Genomic DNA, 25,646 nt, shown 5'->3' on the forward strand with positions numbered 1-25,646 from the left:
GCCCTTCATTTTACACCTTTATTCAACTACAATGTTAGGGCCTCATGAGACTAGAGAACAAGACAGACAGGTCACCATCTTCATGAATCTTACCGTCTAGTCGGGAAAGACACGCACGTTTAAAATGTATTACAACCTTTTAAACTGCTAGACACGAAAAGGGAAAATACATATTGCTTGGAAATGTAGAGCTCCGGTATCTAAATATCCACAATTAAAGATAAAGCTTAAGATACAAATCTAAGTTAAAGGTGGTAAAGTATTATTAAATTTATACAGCATTAGAGATTCATTCATTCAAAAATCATGTTTTAGCTACCTACAATATGTGAGTGCAGCCACAAAGACAAATGACAGAAAGAGCCTGAACACCAGGAACTCAGGGAAAATGTATGCAAACAGGTATTCACAGTACTGAAGACACACTATCGTCCCACGTGCACAGAGTGGTAAAGGAGAGGAGGGAATGATGCTGTCTGCTTGACTGAATCCTGCAGAATTCACAGAGGAGATGGTTGAACTCTGCAGTTCACTAGCTCGACTGAGGCAGGATAAAAGATCATGCCAGTTAGAAAGAGAAGTGCACGTAAAGGGAAGAAAGAGCTGGAGAGAAGTAGATGGATTTGAGACAGATTTAGAAAGGAATAAGCATCAAGGGAAATAACTCCTCATGGCCACAGAGTAATGGGGAATGTGCATCGCCACTGGGATGCAGGAGAGTCTGGTTTGATGAGAAGAAGCTGTGGATTCTTGCTCATTAACTGGTCTAATCTGTTCCTGACATGTTCCCTTTCCTCAACACCATTCCCAATGGTCACTAATTATTCATTTCCTATTTTGGTAACACTTACTATTTAATATAGTTGTAACATTGACTCTCAGTTATTTGTAAAAGTTAAACTATATACCTGTACAATTTAGGCACTCACTCCTTATTTACATGGTAATAATCAACCATAAAAATGACTGTGCAAGCTGAAATTGTGCAAAGTGATCTTAGTCATCAATGGGAACTGTTAAAATTGTTCTATAACTTTTAAAAATTTTGTCTAAACATTACAAAATCTTACTATCAGTTGTAATTGTATAAAGAAATGAAAAAGAATAGTAAAACTAATATTTATCTAGCACACTATCATTTAAAACATTAGGAACAGTGAGAATAAAAGTATCATATATCTTTGTAAAAAACTTACCACGAAGTGTGAACAATCTTTCCCTTATTCTTCTCATCATATATCTTACCATACAGAGTGAGCATAATTGGGGAATTCTCATACTTCCTTCTAATTTTAGATCAGCTTCCAACATTGTACTCTTTCAATGTTGTGAGATATCTCAGAGAATTCTTGTAATGTGAAGATATGTGCTGTCACCACCTCCTCTGAGACCTCTTCATCCTTTCTGTCACACGCACCGTCCTCGTTTACGGCATTGAGTTGGCGTCCACCAAGTTCCTCTGGCTGCACACCAAGAGTCTCTCCAGTGGGAGCGGCGCCAACAGTCCACAGTCAGCTATTCTTCCACAACTCCACTCATGTTTGAGTCAAATCTCACTGCTAGTGTTATCACCTTTCGTTTCTTTCCTTTTTGTTGGCCTCTTTAATATCTCATTTGGATTATCCAATTTTGTAAAATGTCATGTAAGTTTATCCCTGGGAGACAAGGAAGCAACATAACTATGTGCTTTATTGTCCTTGTGTCAACTGAACAACAGATGTGCAGTGAGTAACCCAACACCAACATACTTTAAAAGAAGTGATGTGATTAGTCACTGATCAATATGTGTGTGTATTATTTACAAAGGAACGTGTGGACTGATGAGCTAGGAGCAATGTTTGCCCTTTGTGCACTCAGTTAATTTACTGTGAAACTGAAATTGAATTGTGTTGTTGGGAGACTGGTGTGACTTGTGCTTACTTAACTACACCATGGTGACTGAAAATTGTGTGTGTTTATTCCACCTCACCAGTAGTTAAGGAACTGCCTGTGCACGCATGCATGAACACGTGGGCGCACGTGCACACACACACACACACACACACACACTAGACCTTCCACCAAGAGTGTGGAACAGCTGAAAAATCTCATACATGCATAATGAAATGAAAAATAGGACAATTTTGGGAAACAATTTTGTAATTTCTTAAAAAGTTAAGTATATATCTACTATACAACCCAAACATTTCACTCCTAGATATTTATTCAGGAGAAATGGAAGCATATGTCCATTGAAGGATTTGTACACAATTGTTCATAGCAACTTCATTTGTAATAGCCATAACTCAGAACAATTCAAATGTCCATCAGCAGGTGAATGGATAAACAACTTGCAGTATATCCATACAACCTCAGTGCACTCAGCAAAATATAGAATAAACAACTGATATATGCAATAACATACATGACTCTCAAAATAATTAAACCGAGTAAAAGAAGGCAGACAGAAGAGTATATACTCCATGATTCAATTTATAAAAAGCCTAGAAAATGCAAATTAATTTATAGTTATAGCAAGAAGATGGAAAGTAGATGCCTACAGGGAGGACAAAGAGAAACAGGAGGAGCAAATACTAAGGGACACAAGGAAAGTTTTTGGCATCGTGGGTATGTTCATTATGTTGATGGAGGTGCATGGTTGTATGGGTGTAAGCATATGTCCAAATTTTCCATTGTGAATATGCACTCTTTATTGTATGTCAACTATATTTCAAAAGCTGTCTTAAGTATGAATAAATATAAAAATATATTTATTCCATTTTCTTTGTCTTTTTTACTGTCATTAGCTTTTCATGTACTTAAAAATTATATTACTTTATATTTGTTCATTGGTAATATAAATTAATTAAAATAAATTTGTTTTGATCTTTTTTCAAAACTTTGTTCTGATTTTTCATATCACAAGACAAAAATTTCAGCTAATTATTAACAGAAGCTATTTAAAGTTCTATGTCATTCTTCTTATCCTTATTCTTATTGTCCAGGAAGTTTCTAAAATAGGTAATGAAATCTAAACCATTACTGAAAGATTGCCTTAATTTTGTGGCTAATATATCAGTATAATTTTACCATTAAAAGTAATTAACATAGCTGCCAGTTGTTGGAATATAGAGCTAACTAGTCACAGAAACATTTGAAAATAAAAACTGAGCTTTTGTTTCCTAGTGGCTAAATTTTTCAATTAATTTAGAAAAAGTAAATTAGAATAATTCCAAATGTTAATTACAATTCTGGGCATATTATTCAATATAAAAGTATATTTTTAAAAATTTACTGAAATTCTCATTTAGGAGTGGCTTAAATATACTCTGTAGAAGTAACATAACAAATGGCTGATATGCTAAAATAAATTTATTGATCAAGACACTTGAAACAATATTTAAACATAAATATCAGTAAGCTTCATATTTTTAGAAATCAGGGGAAACCACAGACCTTCTTCCTTCTTCATAACTGATCTTTAAGCTTATATTTTGACATAACTGAGTCAAACTTTAAGGCAGACATGTCTATGGATCAGACCAGGAGCACGTAGGAGAGAAGTGGTCACAATCTAATCATTCATTCTTTCCTTTTGTGTTACCACCTTACAGTTGAGTGTTTGTGGCCCTCATTGCTGTTAATGGTGAGGTTTTCCTGTGAAGAAAATTCAAAATAACAAATTTACATGCATCGTTCATAAAACTGATGAATGGTGTTCAAAAAATGTCAAATTTCTGAAGCAAAAAAGCCCTTAGTTTGGCAATTTCGACACATGATTCTGTGGTGTCCTGGTAGCCTTGCTCAGAGGTTGAAATGTTACTGGATCCTAGTAATGTGGCCGGGCCTTTCCAGTGATTAAACATTTGCTCTAGGCGGCAGCTCTTTGTAACTACTTTAGCGGAAGAAACGCAGAGAGAAGACAGGAATGCTGTTGTTGAATACTCTGACCTGAAATCAGAAACTAACCTACAATCTAGTATAGCCTCAGCAATAGCAATGTCAGTGGAAAAATCAAAATCAGGACACGCAGACAAAATACTTTCATTGTTAAAACTGGAAGTGGGTCTATATGCAACAACATGTACCCTAACCACCAATCTGAATAATTCAACCAACGTGACTGCAATGTTTTCTGTGTCTGGAATATTTGTCTCAAAACAAAGATCAAGGTTATGGATAAGGATAATTACTGCTTCATGTACTATGAAATTTTATTTTAAGAATAATAACTTTTAAATAATACACAATTGTGTCATTTAATTTTTAATATTTTTTATTTGACATTTATTTTAATATTCTTTTTTATTTTCTAATATCAAGTTATTTCAAGTAGACACCATTTTTACTTCTTATCACAGTATATTATCTCTTAAGAATGATCAACCATCATTTATCATCTAATCTTTATTTTTCAACTGAAAACCTCTTAATGTAATACTCTGCCACACAAAATGACTCACTATTTATTATTATGGACAATGATTATTATTTTAAAACACATAAATAAATTATTACTGCAAAATATATGAAAAATCTATGATTTGAAGAATTCCCCAGATTCTGCAGGAATTCCAATTTCCTATTCCCAAATCCCCAGTATTGATATCCGTAGGGAATTTGAAAACTCTGTTTTGGCAGGTTTATTTTTTCCTCAGTTCCACAGATCCTGATTTACAAATTTCTTTAAAATCTACCTTTTTTTCTAATTTCCATGGCTTGGAGTATTAACCCTGTGTTTAGATTCGACCTATCAAGTGGTTCCAGGACTTTGTAAACCGATATCCAAAATGTCAGTTTCCCATGACTTTTTATGCCCCATCTGAGAATAGGACGTAGTACTATTTTGAGTACATCTTTCTGTACTCATACAAAAATAAAATAATTAACTTACTCGAACACAAACTAGTGACAAAATTCACCAACAGTAATATAAAATAAAATATATTGCCTAATTCTCAGTTTCAAAAGGGAAACCTATTTGTAACAATCTCTGATAAAATGAACTTATATTTTAGACTTTTAGAATCTAAATGAGAAATGTATATGGATACCTTTTACTTTCCAATATGTTTAACACATAAGCCAGTAATGTTGATGCAGGTATTCTGAAGCAATTATTCCCACGTAATGGGAGAAGGGAAATAATACAGCAGTACTCCTCCAATAGCAAGTATTAGTCTAATCAAGGATACAAACACTCATAAACATTTTTGCTACTCTATCACTACGAATCTCTAACTTAGAAATAAGAACTCTTCACGTATCTGTAGAATCAAGCTGAAATGGAGTCACTCAGGTCAGGGACAGAACGGAGATGATCAAGGCAGACACATAAAAGAAAACAAACCTCACCTTACAGGAATTCACAGCTCTTCTCAGAAATCAGTAGAGGACCCCAGCCAATCCCCAAACACCAATTCTGTTCAAGCCATCTCCAGACTTCCTTGTTCCCTTCACTCAGCTACCCTGATCCAAGCGACAAAGAAGACATCTAGGCAACCAATCAGCTGAAAAGGCCAAATAACCCATAATGCCCTGGTCTGTAAGCAACTTGGAACACATTGTTCCCTTAGCCTTGAGTTCCCTGGTTTGCAGGTCAAAAGCCTTGCAACAGATTTATCTTTCTGCTTTGTTTTATTCAATATGTAGAGTTTGATTTTTAATATATCTTTTCATGGAGTGGAAGTATTCAACCTAAGCTTTAGGTTTCCTTAGAATAAACAGAAGCAAAAATAAATAAATAAAATAAAAAATTTAAATGTCAAGATTATAAATAAAAGAATATAAACATCATATGCGTTAAATACTTTGATAACACTGACTAAACAATCCAGTTCTTACTTTTGAATTCTGGCAAAGATAAGAATTTGGCATATAATGTAGAAAGCATTTATTTTGAACAAAAGGATTTGGGGGCATTTTAAGCAACATGGTAGAGAAAATGTATTCCTTATCTTTTATTAGCATGTGGGATAGATATAAATAAATATTTATGAGATCATCCTAATAGAAAAACGAATTCCACCAAGATAGAAGAGCAAAAGTATATGCATCATAACACGACATATGATAAAACAAAGTGCACGCAGGGGTTTTTAATGTGTATCTTAAGGGAGGTTTGCTGAATATCTACATCCTCTGTTGGCTAAATCAAAAAGCAATGTTTTCCTCATCATTTTTTTTCTTTTAATTATTATAAAATATTTCATATATACAAAACATATATTTATGTTACACATATAAAGATACAAAGAATCTGATATGATACACACTCACATATGAAGAATAAAAAAGTATGATATAAAGAATACATGTGATGTACACATATATATAAAAAGTTAAAAAATATTCATTTACCCACCAACAAGCATTAGAAAGAAAACATTACTAATACACTTCAAGGCCCTTAGACTCCCAACTCCAATCTCTCCTCAACCTTTAGCAAGGGTAAGTATTGTTCCACAACTTGTGTTTATCATTCCCTTGCTTTATCACATTCATGCAGGGAAGTGCCCAATTCTTCAATGTGAAGCTCGATGACTTTGTATCTATGCGTGTCTCCACGTAACCAGAACACAGATTGAGTATGGAACATGGCCAGCATGAGCAGCTCAAATGTAAACAGTATACTTCCTTCCGTTAACTTAAAGCAGTGTTGCCTGTTCTTAAAATTCTCATAAATGGAATCACACAGCATAGACTATGTTTGTGTCTGACTTTTATCATTTAACATTATAGTTTTGAAATATAGTTGTGTTGTTGCATGTATCATTGCACTCATGTTGTGCATCATTTCCCACAATTTCCTTGTCTATCTTACAGCTCAGGGATATGAATTGTTTCCAGTTTGGAGCTACAATGAATAAAAGGCTGACACAAACATCTCTGTACACATCTTATTGGTAGGCTAATGCACTGAGTTTTGTTGAATTTACATCTAAGGGTAGAAATTCCGGGTCATGGGGAGATATCTGTTTAGCTTTAGTAGATACTGCCAGTTTCCTAAGTAGATGTGTCAATTTCAACTCCCACCAGCAATATGTGTGAGTTCTGATTGCTCCACAGTTTCTTCGAAACTTACTTTTGTAATTTTTTTTTAAATTTTAGCCATCTGGTGGATTTGTAATGGTATATGTCATTGTGGTTTTAATTTGCATTTTCCTTAAAACTGCTGTGATTTTGAGCACATTTACATATGTTCATCATCGATTTGGATATCTGTATTTATGAAATGCCTGCTTAAATCCTTTATGCTTTCTTAAAATCAGGTTGTCTGCATTTACTTAATGATTTGTAGGAGTTATTTATACATTCTGAATACAATTCTTTTGTTGCAAGGATACATTGTAAATATTTCCTCCCACTCTGTGAATTCTCTTTTAACATACCATTCCTTCTTGATTCTCAGTTTTTATTTCCAGATGTGTTTTTTTTCTTAGAGTACGTCCTTTATATAGTCTTGTACTTAGAATTCACTGATTGTAATTCCTCTTTGTTTTTGTTTATCTGTAAAAGTTTTTTATTCTTACTTTTTTAAATTATTTAATTGGGTTCACGGTCTAGAAAGTTTTTTCCCTTAGTCCCCTGGGTCCCACCTTCTATTTTAGCCCTCAAAATCTATTATTTGCCCCACTGATGTCCCAGCCTTAGTTTTGCATCTATCTTCTCAAATTTCACTATTATAGTCACATTGTATTGTACAATGTTTGGGGAAGTACTTTTTTTATCCTTCTTGAGATATGCCATATTTTCCTAACTCAGAGAATTGGCATCTTTTATCAATTCTAGAAAGTTCTCAGATATAGTCTCTTTGAATATTACCTCACCTTCACCTTTCACCATTCTCTCAATTCCTCCTGCTGTAACTCTAATTAAAATAAATATTATGCCTTCTTAAAGTCATATCAGTGTCTTTGAATATATCTTTTATATGTTCATTGTCTTGTCATTCTTTGCTGCATTCTGCCTGAGAACTTAAGATCTACCATCTCATCAACTCTCTCTTCTGTTGTGCCTAACATGTTATTATTTTTATCATTATATATTTTGTTTCTAGCATTTTTATGTTTCTTTGTAGTCTTGTAAGGACAGGACCACTAGCATGAGTTTTATTTTTAGATTGTCAATCAAATACACAAAGCTCAATAGGCTTATCCAGCACCAAGTTTACTTAGCTTTAACAAAAGGTAGAAAACAGATAGCAAGTACTATGCAGAGCAACAAAATCCTGAGGCCTTCAAACACCCGGGTTCAGTATCTCATGTATCCAATCATTGCACTGTTCTCAAGGACTGACAAGAAGATGTTACGAGAGTGAGTAACATCAGCACAGGGAAACTATGGGAACCAAGGCTCCTCAGCTTAAGCACCTCAGTAGTCACCTAAAGGGATGTGTATCTACCTTGCACTCTTTAGTACAGCTTCAGTACATTAATGACAGGATATATATATTACATATATACAATAAACCATTGAGACAATCATGCACAGAGTGCTTAGATCTGTCCTTTCATAAATAATACAACTCCTCTTAGAGTAGATCAAATAATAAATAGAGTCTTCTGGGCCATGTCCACCTTACAGGGTGCCCACTGCTTCCACAGACCCTACCAGTGGGCATTTCCTCATTTCTCAAGTTATAATCAAAAAAGAGGTACATAGTGGTTCTTGGAACCAGAGAAATGATTCCTTGGTCTGTGGAGAAAGAGTTATTCTAGTAGAAAAAGCTGAGTTGAATCTCTTGAAACTAACTTCACTTACTTCTGGCCAATAGAGTAAACATAAAACAATGTCCTATCCCAGGTATATTGGCAGAAATTAGTGCCATCCACAAAGCTTTAAAGAAAATGTATAGTATGTTAGATAGAATCAGTTATTAGGAAGAAAAACAAAATAAAATAGGGAAGGAGACAGGAAGAAGCGTGGGGTTGAGGTTACACTTTGAGGTTGTGTTGTCAGGGCAGGCATTTGTATAAAACCTGAGGGAAGTGAGGGAGTGACCTGTGTGGATGGCTGAGCAAAAAGCACTTGCAGATGAGCAAAAAGTAAATGCCAAGGCCTTGAGGCAAGACTGTCCTGGCCTGTTTGATGAATGATGGGGAGGCTAGCATGACCTGAGCACAGTGAATGTGTTGTGTATTGGTTTGATATGATTTCAAATCCACTTGTTTACAACAAGTTGTTTTTAAGAGTGAAACTGTTTTGATCTAAGAGTGAGGTTGTGTCAGGATGTCATCATTCGACCTCTGTGGCTATCAGTAACACTCAGTAGGTCAGCTGCTGAGGGGCACCGCTGGGGGCTTATCCATAAGAACATCTGAAGAAACAACTATGATGAAGGAACATTTAAACTATAAATGCCAAGAGTTTGTAAGGACTGAAGGAGAATGCTCCATCTGGGCATGGCTACCCTTTGCTGATCTAAACAGCTCTCCGAAGACCATGGGGCATTAGCTCCTGCCACGAGAAAGGTGACTCTTTTTACCAGCAGTGGTTAAAGCCATGCAGTGGCCCTCAAAGGAGATCATTTTGCCTGTCAATACTGGCACTGCCGTTCCCTAGCAACATGCTCTCACTTTTGGGCTGGCAGCTGGACATCAGCACTCAGTTGGCTAAGCCATCTCTCCTGAGTACCAGTAGAAAGGTACACCTAGAACTAAATTTGGACTTGTTTCTTTCATCTTCCCCTTGCCTGAAACAATAGCGTAATTAGTCTGTTATTGGTTTGGAGCACGTTATTTCTTTATTGGCTTATTAAGAGACATTATCCTGTATGCTATTGGCTTGTGAAATTATGAGAATTCCTGCAGTGAACCTGTGTTGAATAAATTATTGGCAAAGACAATCTCAGTCTCTGAGTGTTAATTTATCACCCCTCAAACATAAGATAGTGAGAGGAGAAGAGGCCAGAGAGGTAACAGGAATAGATCGTGTAGTGCTTTGTAGATCACTTCGGGAATTTTTTGTTTGATTGAGGTGGGAAGCGACTGTGGCATAAAGAAATATGATACATTTTAAGGAAATCATTCTGCTACTTCATTGAGAGTACCTTGATTGGTAGCTAGAACAAGAATAAAGAGAATGATTACAGGGTGACTGCAGCAATCCAAGAAGAGCTGATTGAAGCTTGGGCCACAGTAGCAGAAGTGGAATCAGAAAGAAGTGGTAAAATGTGGAAATAGTTTGATGGTAAAATCAGAGGAATACTTTCATTCTATTAGATTCCATTGTTAGTATTCCAGCCTATTGAGATATATTTGGATCCTAATTCTGACTCTTCCTTCCCACAAATTTTACACATCCTCTTCTTTGTAGGAGTAACTTGTATCTTAAGCCTTTGGATAAACATCAAGAAGTCTCATTAATGTTGACTTTGATCTTAAAACACACACTTTTTATATTAAAGTTCTGGTTGTTAGAGCCAAACACATCTCAAAGAAGAACGTTTTTCTTTCTCCATTTCTCACTCCCTTTCCATCCCGTTCCCAAAGCTGCTTGACTTATTCAATTGGGAAAAGGATACCGTTACTAACTGGTAGTCTTGGTGGTGACCCAGGCAGCCTGACAATATGGTGAAATTAGGTCATTGTGCTCAGCACTGTAGGTCCCTGGTTGAAAGTACGGAGGGAGCGTCTCTGTCCTCTTGGCTTCTTTAACACATGCAGCCTCCTCCTTAGTAGTGAAGAATTGATTTCAGTTCTAATTCAAGAATATTCAAGAATATTTTATTTTATTTTTTGTTTTTTATTTTTAAAGATTTTATTTTTCCTTTTTCTCCCCAAAACTCCCCAGCACATAGTTGTATATTTTTAGTTGTGGATCCTTCTAGTTGTGGCATGTGGGACACCACCTTAGCATGGCTTGACAAGTGAACCCTCACGAACCCTGGCGAAACCCTGGGCCGCTGAAGTGGAGAGCGAACTTAACCGCTTGGCCATGGGGAGGCCCCCTCAAGAATATTTTAACTATTTATTATAGGAAGACAGTTATTCCACAGTTAAATATGACAAAAACACATACACACACACAAAGGAAAATTAGAAATTTATTTTCAACCTCCCAAAATCTTCCATAAATGAGCATGAAGTTTATTATACTTTTTAGTATCGGGAAAGCTGGAAGTACAGTACATAAAAGGGCATATTAAATTAGAAATGCTGTATATGATTTCCACTGGAAAGCTCTGGGTGATTTGCAGTCAAGCTAAGACATATATTCTCTTGATTTTCTAATCAAAGAATTGTACTTACTAAAAGTACAAATTTAATTGTTCTCATACACAGAATAAAAAATACTAAGCATTCATTATTACTTGAAAAAATAACAAATTGGCCTATGAGTTCTATGAGTCCAAAAACACCAGTTTGTCAGAGTTGTTGGGTTGAAGAAGGATTCTCTGTGGACTTCAATAATCAAACATAGGAACATAAATCTTGAAAAGTTCTTGTTCTTTTGGCCAAAAATAAGCAAAATAAATAAAAGTGAAACCACCTCAGAAAATTTCAGAAATTGTAAATAACAAAGTATATTACCACATCAAATCGCAAAACAACTTCTAGGGTATGGGGAATCAGGATTTACTACTGCTTAAAAAGAAAAGCAAAGGTAAGTGGAAGTAAGCTAAATCAGAGTATTAACACTGACTGAAATATCTCTAACCATAATTATTTTTTCTGTTGAAAAGTTGTCTCGTGATTTTTTGTCTTCAGAAACTCTTGGTACCAAACTCCTGAATAGTTTCTACAGATAATGTAAAAGAATTATGACATAGGAGATTAGCTAACAGTTTTTGTAAAGAGTATGACCTAGGAACAAAGTCCAAAGCTTACCATTAAATTCCTGTGTAATTTTAATGAGATTACTTCTGTCTCTTCATTTTGGTATTGTCCCTGTATACTTAATACATAACAATACATGAATGAAATGGTCTTCCTACAACCCTAATAAACATTCATCTAAAGGGTGACCTGGTACACAGTACATAAAATAAGAAGGCATATTATGAGACCTTTGTGATACTGCAGTCACGAACTTTGGTTGTTAGGGGGCAGAGGAGAAAGTTATGGAAAATTCCTGTGACTCATGATGACTTTGGCTGTTAATCCTCAAACACACTTATTTACAGTGAGTTTCTAAAGCAAACTGAGAACGTGAAGTCAAACTCATTTCCACAGCTTCAAGGCAATCAGATAAGAAACCTGAGTATTTTAAATCGCTCTTGGATATAATTATTTTTTAAGTTATTTTTAACAGGAATGCTGATAACACTAGAAAAACGGCAAAACAAATTCTGAAAAAAAATATTTGGTGGGCTTTTATTCTATTTTGGACTGGTCTTACTCAGAAACTGAAATACAAAATTATCTTTCAGTTGCTTAATTGTTGGTAGTGGAAATAAGAACCAAACAAAATTTGCACATTAAATAAATACGGCCTAAGCAACAATGAAACAATACATATGAATTTAGGCACAACAAAATAGGCTATGGGAATTCCACAGCATAGGTTTCTCTTTAAGTTTTAGCTTTTTAACCTTTGAAGGTTGTTCTCTCCTTTGCAGTGGCCAGTCAGGTTTCTTCTGGGATCCGCTGGAGAATAGTTGTTTTTCAACTAGAAAGCTAGGCTTATTTTTCCATTGCAACATTCATGTTCACTGCCCAAATGGCTTCAGTCACTTCTCATTATTTTTGATGTTTTTCATTTTTGAAGATTTCTATAAGTAAAGGAAAAATAAAAGGAGTATATCAGAAATATGTATCCGAAATAGCCAGGAAGGAAAATACTTGCTTTTAAATACTGTTTATAAGACACTCACCTGCATATAAGCTTTTGAAATAACAATTGATAGGAAAATAAGAAGAGTCAGGGGAAAAAAAAGGAAGAAATGTAAACCCTTTAGAAACAAAGTAAATGAGGTAAGAGATAATACCTTCAATTTGTGAAGCTTTGTTCAGTTTACAAAGTACTGTTCTTTGCATTTTAGTTTATCCTTATAAGAACTCCCTTTTCTTCTTTTTTTTTTTTTTTGCTTGAGGAAGATTGTCTCTGAGCTAACATCTGTGCCAATTTTCCTCTATTTTGTATGTGGGACGCTGCCACAGCCTGGCTTGATGACAGGTGTGTAGGTCCACCCCAGGATCCAAGATCTGAACCTGTCAACCCTGGGCCGTGGAAGCGGAGTGTGCAAATTTAACCACTATACCACCAGGCCAGCTCATATAAAAACTCTTTATACAGGTAATGTAAAGTAAAAATCTGAATCCGCAGTGAAGTTAACAGACTTGCTGAGCAATCACTCAGCTAGTAAGAGACTGAAGCTGACTGTGCTCTAAAAAAACTGAATGATTGCAGACCCAACACTCTGGCTGGGGTAAAATGCCTTCAGAATAGAGCTCAGACCTAGAACTCCAGTTCTAAAGACTTCAGAGGAGAAAAAGGCGAACTATAAATGTTAAACTGAAGAAAAAGCAGCAGGTCTCAAGCATGAGCTATACCATCTAAAGCTTCTGTTAACGTATACACTGACTCGACTCTAACACAACAACATATCAAACTCTCAGGTAAAAAAAGCTACATTGCAAATAGAAATCTTGAGTTCAGGCAAGACACTTCAGTCCTTTCCATTATGGCTTTGTGGAGCATGGGGAAGGGTGATTTAAAAAAATCCTGATAGCACACACAAGCACTATACTTAATGGTCAAGAGGTACCAAAAATCAGTCTCTCTTTAGCTCTCCCACACCTGTACATATTGTACTAGTGATCTGTTAAGTGCTGTTACGTGGATGTGGAGAGGAACACTCCGAGGCTCTGGCCCCAGAGTGCCCATTAGCCTAAGACTTTCTTCTTCCCTCCTTCCTCCCTTTTTCCTCCCATTTCTTCCTTCCTTTCTTCCTTCTCTCTCCGTCCCTCTCTCTTTCTTCCCTTTGTTTTCCCTTCTTCCCTTCTCTCTCTCCCTCTCGTCTTTCCTTCCTCCCCTCCCCATCTTCTTCCTCTCTGTTTCCTTCCTTCCTTCCTGTCTTCCTTCCCTCTTTTTCCACTACATACTAAATCCATATAACGTTAAGGAAGTTATCTAAGTTTTATGTGCCTCGTTTCCTCAGCTTTAAAAAAAAGAGGGGCGATAATAATAGTGCCTATTTTATAGGTTTATGGCAAAGATTAAATAAGTTAATAAATGTACACAGTTGGTGTTTTACAGTGAAGAGTTTTACTGTCTCACTGTTAGCTATTTTTATTATATGTGTGAAATAGAAAGGCAAAATATAGTTTTTTGACCTCTGAGGGGCTCACAGACTAATTGGGAAAGAAGAAAGGAGATGCCAAAGTAGAAAGAAACAGAATTTCTCCACATATCATGTTAATTTCCCCAGCAACCTGATTTTATTTTTCTCTGTCAACATCTCCCCTTGGTGTTAACTGGGGCTGGTGGCTGGGGTCGGGTGAGGGTAGTTAGTGGCCTGATGAGAGCAAGGAAGTCTGGATTCCATGCTCGCCTCGATTTCATGCTCTCTCCTCATCATCTGCTATCCCCAATTGCTGCCTTTCGATTTCTAAGCTTTTCTTACATCACAAACAGCAATAAAACTACACATTGTAGAATAAGCATTATAGATGAAAGAACACAGGATTTTTAGGCAGTGTGCCCAGATTTAATTCCCACTCCTATCACCTACTATCTTTGTGACTATATCTGTAAAAAGGGATAACAGCAGTATTTCTCAGTGTCGCGTTTCTTGGGGGAAGAAGTGGGGTGAGGGCAAATGAAATAGATTAGAGCATAGAGAAGAAGAACCTGAAAACCTACGTCTGACTCCTGATTCTAAGACTTACTGGCTGTGTGTCTTGAGGAATCTCGGAATTCCATTTCCTTATCTGTGAATGAGTTTTGAGAGTAATAACTGAATCATAGAGCGGAGGAAACATCAAACGAAATAATGGACCTGCAAATGCTTTGTAAAATGTAAAGTGCTACAGAAATATTACTTGCTATTACCACCTAATATTCACATAAAACTGTTATAAGCCTGTCATTTGATAGCTCAATCTGTCATCTTGACAGTTATTAGTCCCACTCTCCTTTGTCAATAAACTGATTCAAGATAGTACATAGTTAAGCAGAAAAATGGGAGGTGAGGGAATTAGGATAATTAAATTATTTGAATATAAAATAATAGGAATTAAACAACCTTAGTTTTGGAAGGGACCTTACAAGTCACCTCTCTCTGCCTGATCTAGCCCAATCTTCCTCCCAGTACAGGAAGGTTCTAAAAAACATCTGTGCTCTAGTGGCTGGCTCAAGTTGACAGAGCAGATTTCATATTGAATAGAAACTGTGTCTTTTATTGCATTAGCTTTCAAGAAACCTCAAAATGTGCAAGAACTAATATTTCTGGTAATTATTTAGGTTTCAAAATTCAAGTTGATTTAAAATCCTCAACTCTTTTGGCATTCATCAACCATTCCTTTTGGAAATGTCACAAACTTAATATGGAGGTGATGTTTCTTACACTGAATTGAATATTCACTGATTACTTTTGAATATTCAGAATTACTTAGATGATCAAATCAACTGAAGACTGTGGAATCATGTACATTCAGTTCTTCAGGCATCTAGCCAAACACTTCATCCACAGAGGCATAGATATAGAATGCAATTTCATTTTATTTTGCTTTGCTCTCTAAAAAATATCTCTCACTAGTCAAAAGTGTCCTTCAATGGTCAAAATCTGCATCTTTGTGAGAAAAACCTACTGTTCAATCCACAAAATGAAGCTTTATATACATAAAATTAGATGAGAAATTTTTTGAATGAGAGGATTGAGTCAAAGAAAGTCTCCATTTTCTTTTATTTTAGAGGAATCAAGTTCAAGTGTACCTAAATCTGCTTTACATTCTCTTATAAAGCTGATGTTCCCTGAAGAGTTTATTTGAAACAAGGCCAGTCACACTCTGCTCGTTTTCCCTTTTGGGAACTTGGGTACCAGTCTCCTCAACTTGCTCAACTTGATGGTGAACAGTCAAACCTACAGGGAGCACATCTACCCTCTTTAGGAGGCAGCTTGATTGTGAAATGCAGTTTCCTGGAATCTCTTCTGAACATTTTCAACAGGATTTTCTTCCTTGTACCCATTTTCATCCTTGTACCCATCCTCTACTTTCCTTTCATTAACACCTTTTGTAATTAAATAATTGGTTGAAATTGAAATAGCTGCTTTATTCTTCCTCTCATCTGTAGCGATTAAGTGGATATGCATCATTTTTTCAGAAGTGAGTCTTATATTTATACTCCTGACAACTGTTTTGGCATACAGAAAATGTTTGATAGATGTCACTCATTATCTGTCAAGTACAGAACGGGTTTCATTTCTTTATTCAAGAAATATTTATTGAGAGGTCACAATAAGTGAGGCAGTCTTCTAGAATCTAAGGATAGAGCAAACTGATAAAAATCCCTGCCCTCATGGTGCCCTCATATGGGGAAGGGGACCCATAACAAAATAAAGAGATGGTGATGGCCCCATGGCTGAGTGGTTAAGCTTGCGCTCTGCTTCAGTGGCCCAGGGTCTGCCAGTTCAGATCCTGAGCGCAGACCTACACACCACTCATCAAGCCATGCTGTGGTGGCATCCTACATAGAAGAATTAGAATGACATACAATTAGGATATACGAGAACGTACTGGAGCTTTGGGGAGAAAAGAAAAACAATAACAAGAGGAAGATAGGCACAGATGTTAGCTCAGGGCCAATCTTCCTCACCAAAAATAAATAAATAAATAAAGAGATGATGTGTATAGTATGTTAGATGGTATAGGGAAGATAGGTGGTCCCAGTTAGGAAGGTTACAGTTTCAATAAGGTGGTTAGAGAGGGGATCACCAAGAAGGCAATGGCTGAGGAAAGACCTCAAGGAGACAAAGCTGAAAGTCATGTGGCTCTCCGCAGGGAAAATTATACCACTTAGAGAAAACAGCCTGTGTAAGCATTGAGGATGGAGCACCTCTAGAGTTTTTGAGGAATAATTAGGAAGCCAATATAGCTAGAACGGTAAGAAAAGGGAAGAAGTAGAGAGACCACTGAAGGATTTTGAGAAAAGGAGTTACGTCATCTGACTAAGATGTACACACATTCACTCTGGCTGTTGTGATGAGGATGGACAGTATGAGGCAAGGGCAGAAGCAGACAGACTAGCTAGGAAGCCAATATAAGAATCCAGACAAGAAATGACGATGCTGTGGACTAGGTTGATAGCAGCAAACATGGTAAAAATGGTCATATTCTAGATATCGTTTGAAGATAATGCAGATAGGATTTGCTGATGGAGTGGATGTGATGAGTGAGAAGAAGAGAAAGGTTGTTCTCAATTCTCCTAGTGCATTATTTTTTCCGAGTGTGATCCAGAGACCCCGTGCATCAGAATCACCCAAGAAACATGTTGAAATAGATTCCAGGTTCCAACCTGAGAGCTTCTGAATCATACTATCTAGAGCAGAGGCTGCAAACTTTTACTCTAAAGGACCAGGGAGCAAATATTTTACACTTTGCACACGGTCTCTGTCAAAACTGCTGCTACTGCGTGAAAGCAGTCATGGACAAAATGTAAATGAGTGAGTGAAGCTGTATTCCAATGAAACTCTATATAGACATTGAAATGTGAATTTCATCTAATTTTCACATGTCAGAAAGTATTCCTTTTCTTTTAATTTTTTCCCAGCAATTTATAATGACAAAACAAACATTCTTACCTCATGGGCTATACAAAAGCAGGCATGGGACAGATCTGACCACTACCAGAGTTTGCCAATGCTGCTCTAGAGAGCAGACCCCAAGAATATCTATTTTTAACATGCTCATTAAGTGACTTTTTTTATCCACAAGAAGTTAGCAAATTACTGAGATAAATTTTAGTTATCACCATTTGTTCCTTCTTGCTTTGCTTAGTTCATGGTCAGAACAAAGATGGGCTTCTTGAGTGAAATAAGAACTATAATTCGTTTGGAACAATGAATAAAGAAAGATTGTCACCTGCCAAGAAGAAAGAGTAGAAGAAAGAGGGAAAGAAATTAAAAATGATAAGACTGAAAGTTGTTCATGAATAAAATTATGGAATTGGGGAGAGGCTCAAAAGCTTATTATTTAGAAGTAACCTCCACACTTTAAAAAAAAATACATTTACCATGAAAAAGAATCAATCAATGATTTATACATGACTCCATAGATGTCAAAGACAGAGGTCACCACCATAAATATGCAGTCCCTTGTTCTACTCAAGTTCAGATACTGTTGATGGTCTTTAAAAATATACTATTTTGTCATATGAAAGAATACCATCTATCATAAATTGTGCATCACGTACGTGCCTCATCTCTGCTTGTAGCAGCCCCGTGTTAGGTCTCAGTTGTCATGGGTTTTCACAATGACATCTCTTCTCTTTTATTTTATCATCTAGTGCTTCAATTGTTCTTTCTTTCTACTTTTACACTCAAATCATAAAATAATGTGGAGGAAATAAGAAAAAAGTTAATTCACTTAAATGGACTTGTTAATCATAATCATGTTACTGAACTAGCGATCATTCTGGGTTTAAAATAATTAGTTTTGTTTCTTAATCCAGCACGTATTTCTCAACCCTATCGCTACTTTTCTGCCATACTATTGTCTTCTTTGCCTCAAGATTTAATTCATCAAAGTTTCATTTCTGAGACTGAATCAAATAGAAAATGACAATTTTTATTTTAGAGAAAATTATTTTTAAAAATACACTCAAATGCAGTTTTAAGTCCACTAGATAGATCTAAAACTATTAGCAAAGAGCTTTTGCATTTTTTAAAGAACTCACTGGTGAAAAGAAAATAAGTTCATATGTCTCTAGCAGACATTCTGAAAGCGGTAATAAGAAGAGAGAGGACATGGACAGTAGGCAAGATTTCAAACAGGACACCTCAATAACCTGTCTCCATCTGACACTTCTAGCTCCTAAGAGCTGAAGGACATATTTCTTCAAATCTCTAATAGATTAAGTGTCTCATGGTAGTGAGAGTTGCATCACTCTACGATATCCGAAGAGGCCATAGGATCACATGCTATCAGAATTGACAAGTCATAAAGGTTACCTGGCACACCTCCTATTTTGGTGAGGAAAGTATAACTCAGAAAAATGAAATGGCTTGTGAAAGGCTACACAGGTTGTGCAGAGCTGAGACTAGACCTCAGGGTACCTGCATTTTGTTTTCAGGCCCAGGGTTCATGTTACATGTGAGCCACAGTTAATACGACAACACAGGAATCAATACGCAGTAGGTGCCAAATAAAGGCCGTTGATTGAGTTCTATGATAATAATAAAATAATTTTTTAGTGATTATTCTGTGCCAGTCTCTACTCTGTGCCAGTCTCATTACACAATTTCATGTGAAACGGGTATTTTTAGCCTCATTTTACCAAAAAGGAAACAAAATCACAAAGAAATGTGACATTCTTTGAATGAGCACCGAATCTTGGGTCTGCCTGGTTGCAAAGCCTGAACATTTTCCTCTATGCCCCACCATCTCACAGGCTGTTTCCCCAGTGGTTACTCTTCCTGTCCAGCCACGGATTGAGGAGAGAATGGAGGGAAACAAAAAAAAGAAAAGATTGCTTTGCCTAGAGAACTGTTTTCCTTTTCAATATGGTGTATGGTTTTGCTTTTATAATTAACATTCTGCTAATGAGATCTCCCATTGGTGAAGGCTGACGAGTCAGATTTTCCGTGAAGAGCAAGCACTGCAGGAAATAAATTAATCTCTAGGGAAGAAGTGGGGCAAGGCTGTCAGTACTCACACGACTGCCTAATAGGAAATGATATTTCAGAATTTTTCAAAGAATGAAGTGACTGCCGTTCTCCTTCCAGAATATTCTTAAACATGTAAACCTCCTGAGAAGAGGAAAGCAGGTAGCTATAAAATGAAGTGCAATCTTATAACATTTCACTTCAGGCTGTCAGTATTTCCAGACTGTGATAATATCCCCTGGAAATGTAAAGGAAGTTCTACTAGCGTCATTATTTTGTTTATGTTACGAAAAAGCTATATCGATGTTAAATAGAAGGATAAAAGATGTACCAGATTTCAGATCACCAGTTTGAAATTATCCACTCTTTTAAATAACAGGCTTTCTAGTCTTTGGAGTAAAAGTAATCATTGAGCTTAGCATTACACACTGCTTAGAATAACACCGAGGGCCGGCCTGGTGGTGTAGTGGTGAAGTTTGTGCCTTCTGCTTCAGCAGCACAGAGTTCGCAGGTTCAGACCTTGGGTGTGGACCTAAACACCACTCATCAAGCCATGCCATGGTAGCATCCCGTATATAAAATAGGGGAAGATTGGCACAGATGTTAGCTCAGGGCCGATTGTCCTCACCAAATAGAAAAGAAAGAAAGAATAACGCTGAATTATTGAAGTGTTTCTTTATTAAAATTGAGAAACAAGAATATATTTTATGATATCCAAAGTACCTACCTCTCGATATACTCAGTCATTCAGACAAAGTCTTTAATATAGAATCCCCACTTTCAAAATAGTCCTGATAGGGAACTGACTTATGTTTGGTTTCCCATCATACAAGTAAAATCTGAAGTTTAGGTTAAACATTCAGATTAAATTAAAACTCAATAGAAAGACTTCTTTATCTTCTTATAGATGGATTCTTTATTTCTAGCTTCCACCTTGACCACAGTGAAGAGTTTTCCCATAGAGCTTGTTGCCTCTCTTCTGTTTAATTTACCACAGTAAGTAAGTTCTTAGATGTGGTGAATCATTTCCATGTGAGTCTTACTTAGAGATGAGCAACAGCCGCATCACTCTACGATATCAGACTAGGCCATAGAACCACATGCTTTCAGAATTTTCAGAGCATAAAGGTCACCTCGCACACTCGCTATTTTGGTGAGACAAGTATGACTCAGAAAAAATGAAAAGGCTTGTGAAAGGCTACACGTCCAGGTCTTGCATAGCTGGAACTAGATCTTAGGGTATCTGTGTTTTGTTTTCAGGCCCAGGGTTCATCTCATTGCTTGACAAGTCTAATCCATGAAGGATGAGTCATGGCATGGGGTCACTCTAAAGATGTAGGGATAATTAGAAGAACATAGTTGAAGCTTTCTGGTGAAAGGAAATTCCATCAAAGTTTGATCAGGAGAGTACAAAATTTGCTCAGTAGAGAACACTTACGTAGGGCAAAATCAAACAGGCATATTTTAAAAGATTATCTGTCCTGGCAAAGATTGTAGTTTTTAAAGAGACACATAAAGAGGGAAAAAGAAACCAGCCTCCTATTTAGCCAGTCAGATCACCAGAAGCAATCACTGCAATTAATGAGCGACCTACATAATAGCCACATCCTTCTCACAACTAAATGATGATCCTCTGATACCAAATGACTTTGCCCTTGGCTGAAGGAAGCCACCTTGCCCACAGTCACTCCTCCTTCTCAGGGCAGCTGCATCAATGATTAATTGATGCAAGGCTATAAAAGCCTGGCCCCCTCACCCCAATACAGGACAACTCTGAAGAGCCACTCCAGCTCCAGCGCTCCCTGTGAGATCAGCCGAGGTCTGGGTTGCGACTGCATTATGATTCAACTCCCCCCTCTGCCCAGACGTGTTTGGTTCCTCTGCCTTATGTGTTGTTCCTGAGAGCACTTCCCAGTAAACCCTCCCTGTGCAAGTCCACCCTGGGGACTGGACGTGCAACAAATAGCTTAAAACAAACATTTGCACTGAACACGTCATCTGCCAAAAATAGCTCTTAAACTGATTAAACAGTGAAGCCCTGTGCTCCTCCTGAGCTACCGCAGCTAAGGTAAGACAGGGATGAGGGCCACTAGAGAAGGGCAGGGCTTCCACGTCTCTGCACAATTGCAGTGACTTTTGGACTCAGAGGAGCCAGTGACTCGTCTCCAAAGAGGGTTTCTAATACCTCCCACAACCATGGGACTCACAAAGGCCATGAAATTCCCAAGAGGATACAGTTCTTATAGGAAAAAACTGCAGACAGAAACTCAGAGACTGCAAGAGTCACATCAGGTGTGCACAGCCAGCGCTTGGCACAACGTACTGTCAGGAAAGCAAAGTTTTCCTTAGCAATCAACTCATAGAGATGTAGAAGTTAATTATAGTAGCTATGATTCAATTGGGATTTATTATGTAATATACTAACTTTAACCTATTTTATTTAATGTATTCTTCAAAATGGCCTACAGTATAGTGCTATTATTAACTCAATTTTACAAATAAAAAGATAGAGAGGTTAACAAATTGCTCATGGTACACAGCCAGCAAGTGGGAGGCCAAGATTTAAACCCAGCAGTCTGAGGTCAGACTCCAGAGGTTAACCACTTAATCATCCTTTCAGAGAACTGTTCTTTCAGTAATTTATGGACAAAATATCATGCAGACTCAAAAACAATGTTCCTAAAATAAGACATGGGACTTGTGGGGCAAACAGAGGGAACCAAGGACACAGAGAAGGTCATCCATGAGATCTGGTGGGACATTTCCATCAGTTTCTTAGTGAAGAGGAAGTGGGGCTGACAGTACTGATTCTGAGGTATAGTTGGCTATACTCCTGGCCTCAAGAGAGAAACCTCTCATCATACTACGTGCGTTCAGCCATTCACGGCGAACCTTCTAGTTGTTTACATTGAATTCCAAAATAAAGAATTCCCTTTAGCATAATTATTAGATACGTATTTAAAATAGTTGCCCTTCATCTAACTGAAAGAATAAGATCTGGGTGTCCAGAAGGACAAGACTAGAAAAGCAGCACCCCCGTCTTAACAAAGTTTTCGTTCTTGCTTTTGCTTCCGTCTGTGATACACTACAATGACTCTAAAGCCGCCACTCTCACCCAAAGTGAATTTGGGAAGTGACTCGTTCGAGTCTAAGCATTAAAAAGAGGAGAAAGCTCAGAAAGGGTATCATTTGCCCATCCTGAACTCCAAGGTGGTCATCGAATATTCAGAGAGGAGCTATATCCATGCCAAGCATGGTCAAGGTTAAGTGGAGATCCACTGAGTTTTTTTTTTTTCAAATGAAGAAACATACTCAGTAGACAAGATAAAAGTGAGGTTTGAAGAATTATATTTCAGCTATACTTAACTTCGTATTTTTACTTAAGGATTGTCATGCAACTCTAATTCATAATGAAGACAGACTCTGTGATTTACTACAAATTGGGAAAGCAAATGAAATATTGCCCAGAGGAGCATACTAAATAATTTCTAAAGAAATGTATGTTGATATTAACTTAATCTAAATAAGGAGATTTTATTTTCTTCTCTTGAATAAAGTTAGGAAATCTCGCTTGCCTAGAACCACTACTTTAATTCCAGGTCCCCTTTTTTTTTTAAACCATCACTTACAGGCAATATGCTAAAGCAGGTGCTGCCCTGGTCTGTAACATACTCTGCAGTATTCATTCAGGGTACAAGGCTGGGGATGTCACATACCATCCCAGGAAGATGCACACACAGGGGTAGATCAGATAACAAGTTTTCCTATGATTGAAACAAAAACTTTGATCTCAGTAACTGCATTACCTGGTACTTTTTAGAACCTATAACCTTAAGGAAAAAAAATTGTTTCCAATGAATTAATAATAGCTTGAGACGCAACATGCTGCAACAGTTTTCACTGTAGTAGTTGTTTCTTTTATAGTCACACTTGATCAGTATTTGAAATTTGGAGGAACTGCAATATGCATGGTTTTCAAAGCCCTTTACAGAATTTCATTTTTATCACTCAGAGAGAGTCAATGAAAAGGTAATAAGAAAAGCTCTATGGGATATTTTTTATAGGAGTGTCAGAAGCCAGTAAGCTAACTACATGAAAGAACCCAGATGTACAGACAGAGTTTCAGCAGAAACACTTCAGAGACTTTGTATCTCATATTTTGACATTTTCATGCCCTTGGAGGAAAAAAGCGCTGGCTACTAAACTGAATAAGGAGGGGAAAGGCACAAACCGTATGCTTAAGAATAATTACAGTTTCAATTTTCCTACAAACGAAATGTGAAGTTTCAAAGATAAATTGTAACAGAAACTGAGCTGTTCCGTGTGTCTAAAATATTGCCAAGAAAGAAAATTCTCATTTCCCTTGCTAACTCATCCTACATTTCCACAATATGGAAGTCAGTCTGGGTCGCTTAATTGAATGCTGTCAACTTCTCCACAAGCCCATTTGCTCTTGCTTTGCTTCCAGTAGAGATGAAAAATATCAGATCACCATCTCTACAAAGTAAACTATCATCACTCAGGTCTGCTTAGATTAAATATTCAACAATTCTTTACATTAAAAACATCTCAATTATTTTAACATCTTCTCAAGCCATTAATCCTTCTAGTTAATTCTAGCAAAAATTTCAAAATATTATCATGATAACACAAGCAGTCTTAAAATACACTTGCTTGGCCATGAAAATCATAAATGAGGAGAAAAATCTAATAACAGCAAACAATGAACAGATCTATCATTATTGTGAATGTTCACTATTATGCTACACTGAAAACAACATTTCAATGAGATTTGCAGGCAGGGTGGTCACTTTGACTGAGCCATATATTCCAGACAAAGTGGTAGTAAGAATCTGCACACCATGCATTCGTCATGTAGGCAGTTGAAACCAATCCCGGTGGCTGAACTGACCTGTGGTTGCATTGGTGCCTGTGGCTGCAGTTGGCCCACTCTTGCTTCTCTCTTTCTCCAGAACAGCCAAATCATTTTGACAACCAACTGGAGCTTTTGAATCCAGGCCAGGCTGATTTGAGTGCGGTTTCTTGGATATGTCTACATGGAGACTCTGAAATGACATGGGCCAGAGTGATTCATTTCACATGCAAATTATCAGTCCAAAATAAATGCTTTCCAGAGATAATGAAAAGGATGAACATTTATCATGTGGTAAATTATTTATATAAATCTGAAACAGAACATGCTCCATGTCAAAGTGAGTTCCAAATTATATTTTCATCAATATATTTTGGTAAATTAGTTGCAGAATTTTTGAGGTAATCTAAGTGACTAAAATATGAAGTCACCTCAGAAAATCATCTTCAAAGACTACTTGTGTATATTACTTTTTTCACGTGAAGCTAATAATATATTTTCCATTTAGAACATTTTCACTCAGTTTTTATTCTTATAGTTAAATAATCCAGCACTTCATTATATATCATATAATTACATATTGTATAATGAAGAGCAGGTTTCACATCTGTACTCTCTGTACTCTTTATATAAAACAAATCATAACATCTACTTTAAAATAACCTACACTTTAATCAGCATTATGCAAACTTGGCAAAGCTCCTCTAGTCAATTTAAGAATAACAATTCATTACAACAATGAATTATTAAGGCATAACATCAAGAGATTCTAAAACTCATCTCACATATAAGAGATGTCATAGTGGTTGATATTATACTGACATATTATATTCTCCAAAAGAATCATCAGATAGGAGTAAAAACTAAAGACCTAAATAGAAATTGAATTTTCAGCACTTTGCTTCGTACTCATATTCAAACTAGAAGTTCTTCAGTTTGAGCATGATTATAAATTATTCAAAGATTCATACAGTCAAAATTAGCCAGTCAGTTTTGGGCATATACATTAGCCCTTTTGGTTCACTA

The 25,646-nt window shown here is 36.6% G+C and overlaps 2 protein-coding genes across 10 annotated transcripts in view; both read right to left on the reverse strand.

The window, feature by feature from the left end:
* Positions 1–5,514, reverse strand: part of LOC138915848 (protein LEG1 homolog) — a 41,279-nt gene extending 35,765 nt beyond the window's left edge. For 3 of the 7 annotated variants that reach the window (XM_070223776.1, XM_070223777.1, XM_070223775.1), the window contains exons 1-3: positions 5,335–5,477; positions 3,436–3,636; positions 1,197–1,655 (exon numbers count right to left, since the gene is read on the reverse strand). The gene's annotated coding sequence lies outside the window, so the exon portion shown is untranslated. Of the gene's footprint in view, positions 1–1,196; positions 1,656–3,435; positions 3,637–5,334 lie in introns of those variants that run through there. The other 4 variants (XM_070223779.1, XM_070223778.1, XM_070223781.1 and 1 more) reach the window with 4 other exon arrangements.
* Positions 5,515–11,013: 5,499 nt separating this feature from the next.
* THEMIS (thymocyte selection associated) overlaps positions 11,014–25,646 on the reverse strand; it is a 177,639-nt gene continuing 163,006 nt past the window's right edge. For 2 of the 3 annotated variants that reach the window (XM_023651047.2, XM_070223774.1), the window contains 2 exons: positions 24,660–24,813; positions 11,014–12,694 (listed from right to left, as the gene is read on the reverse strand). In XM_023651047.2, coding sequence (XP_023506815.1) covers positions 12,663–12,694; positions 24,660–24,813 — 186 coding nt within the window. In that variant the 3' untranslated portion in view covers positions 11,014–12,662. The remainder of the gene's footprint in view (positions 12,695–24,659; positions 24,814–25,646) is intronic. The other variant, XM_023651048.2, reaches the window with a different exon arrangement.

The sequence above is a fragment of the Equus caballus genome, chromosome 10, assembly GCF_041296265.1.
Source record: "Equus caballus isolate H_3958 breed thoroughbred chromosome 10, TB-T2T, whole genome shotgun sequence".
In the NCBI taxonomy this organism is placed as follows: domain Eukaryota; kingdom Metazoa; phylum Chordata; class Mammalia; order Perissodactyla; family Equidae; genus Equus; species Equus caballus.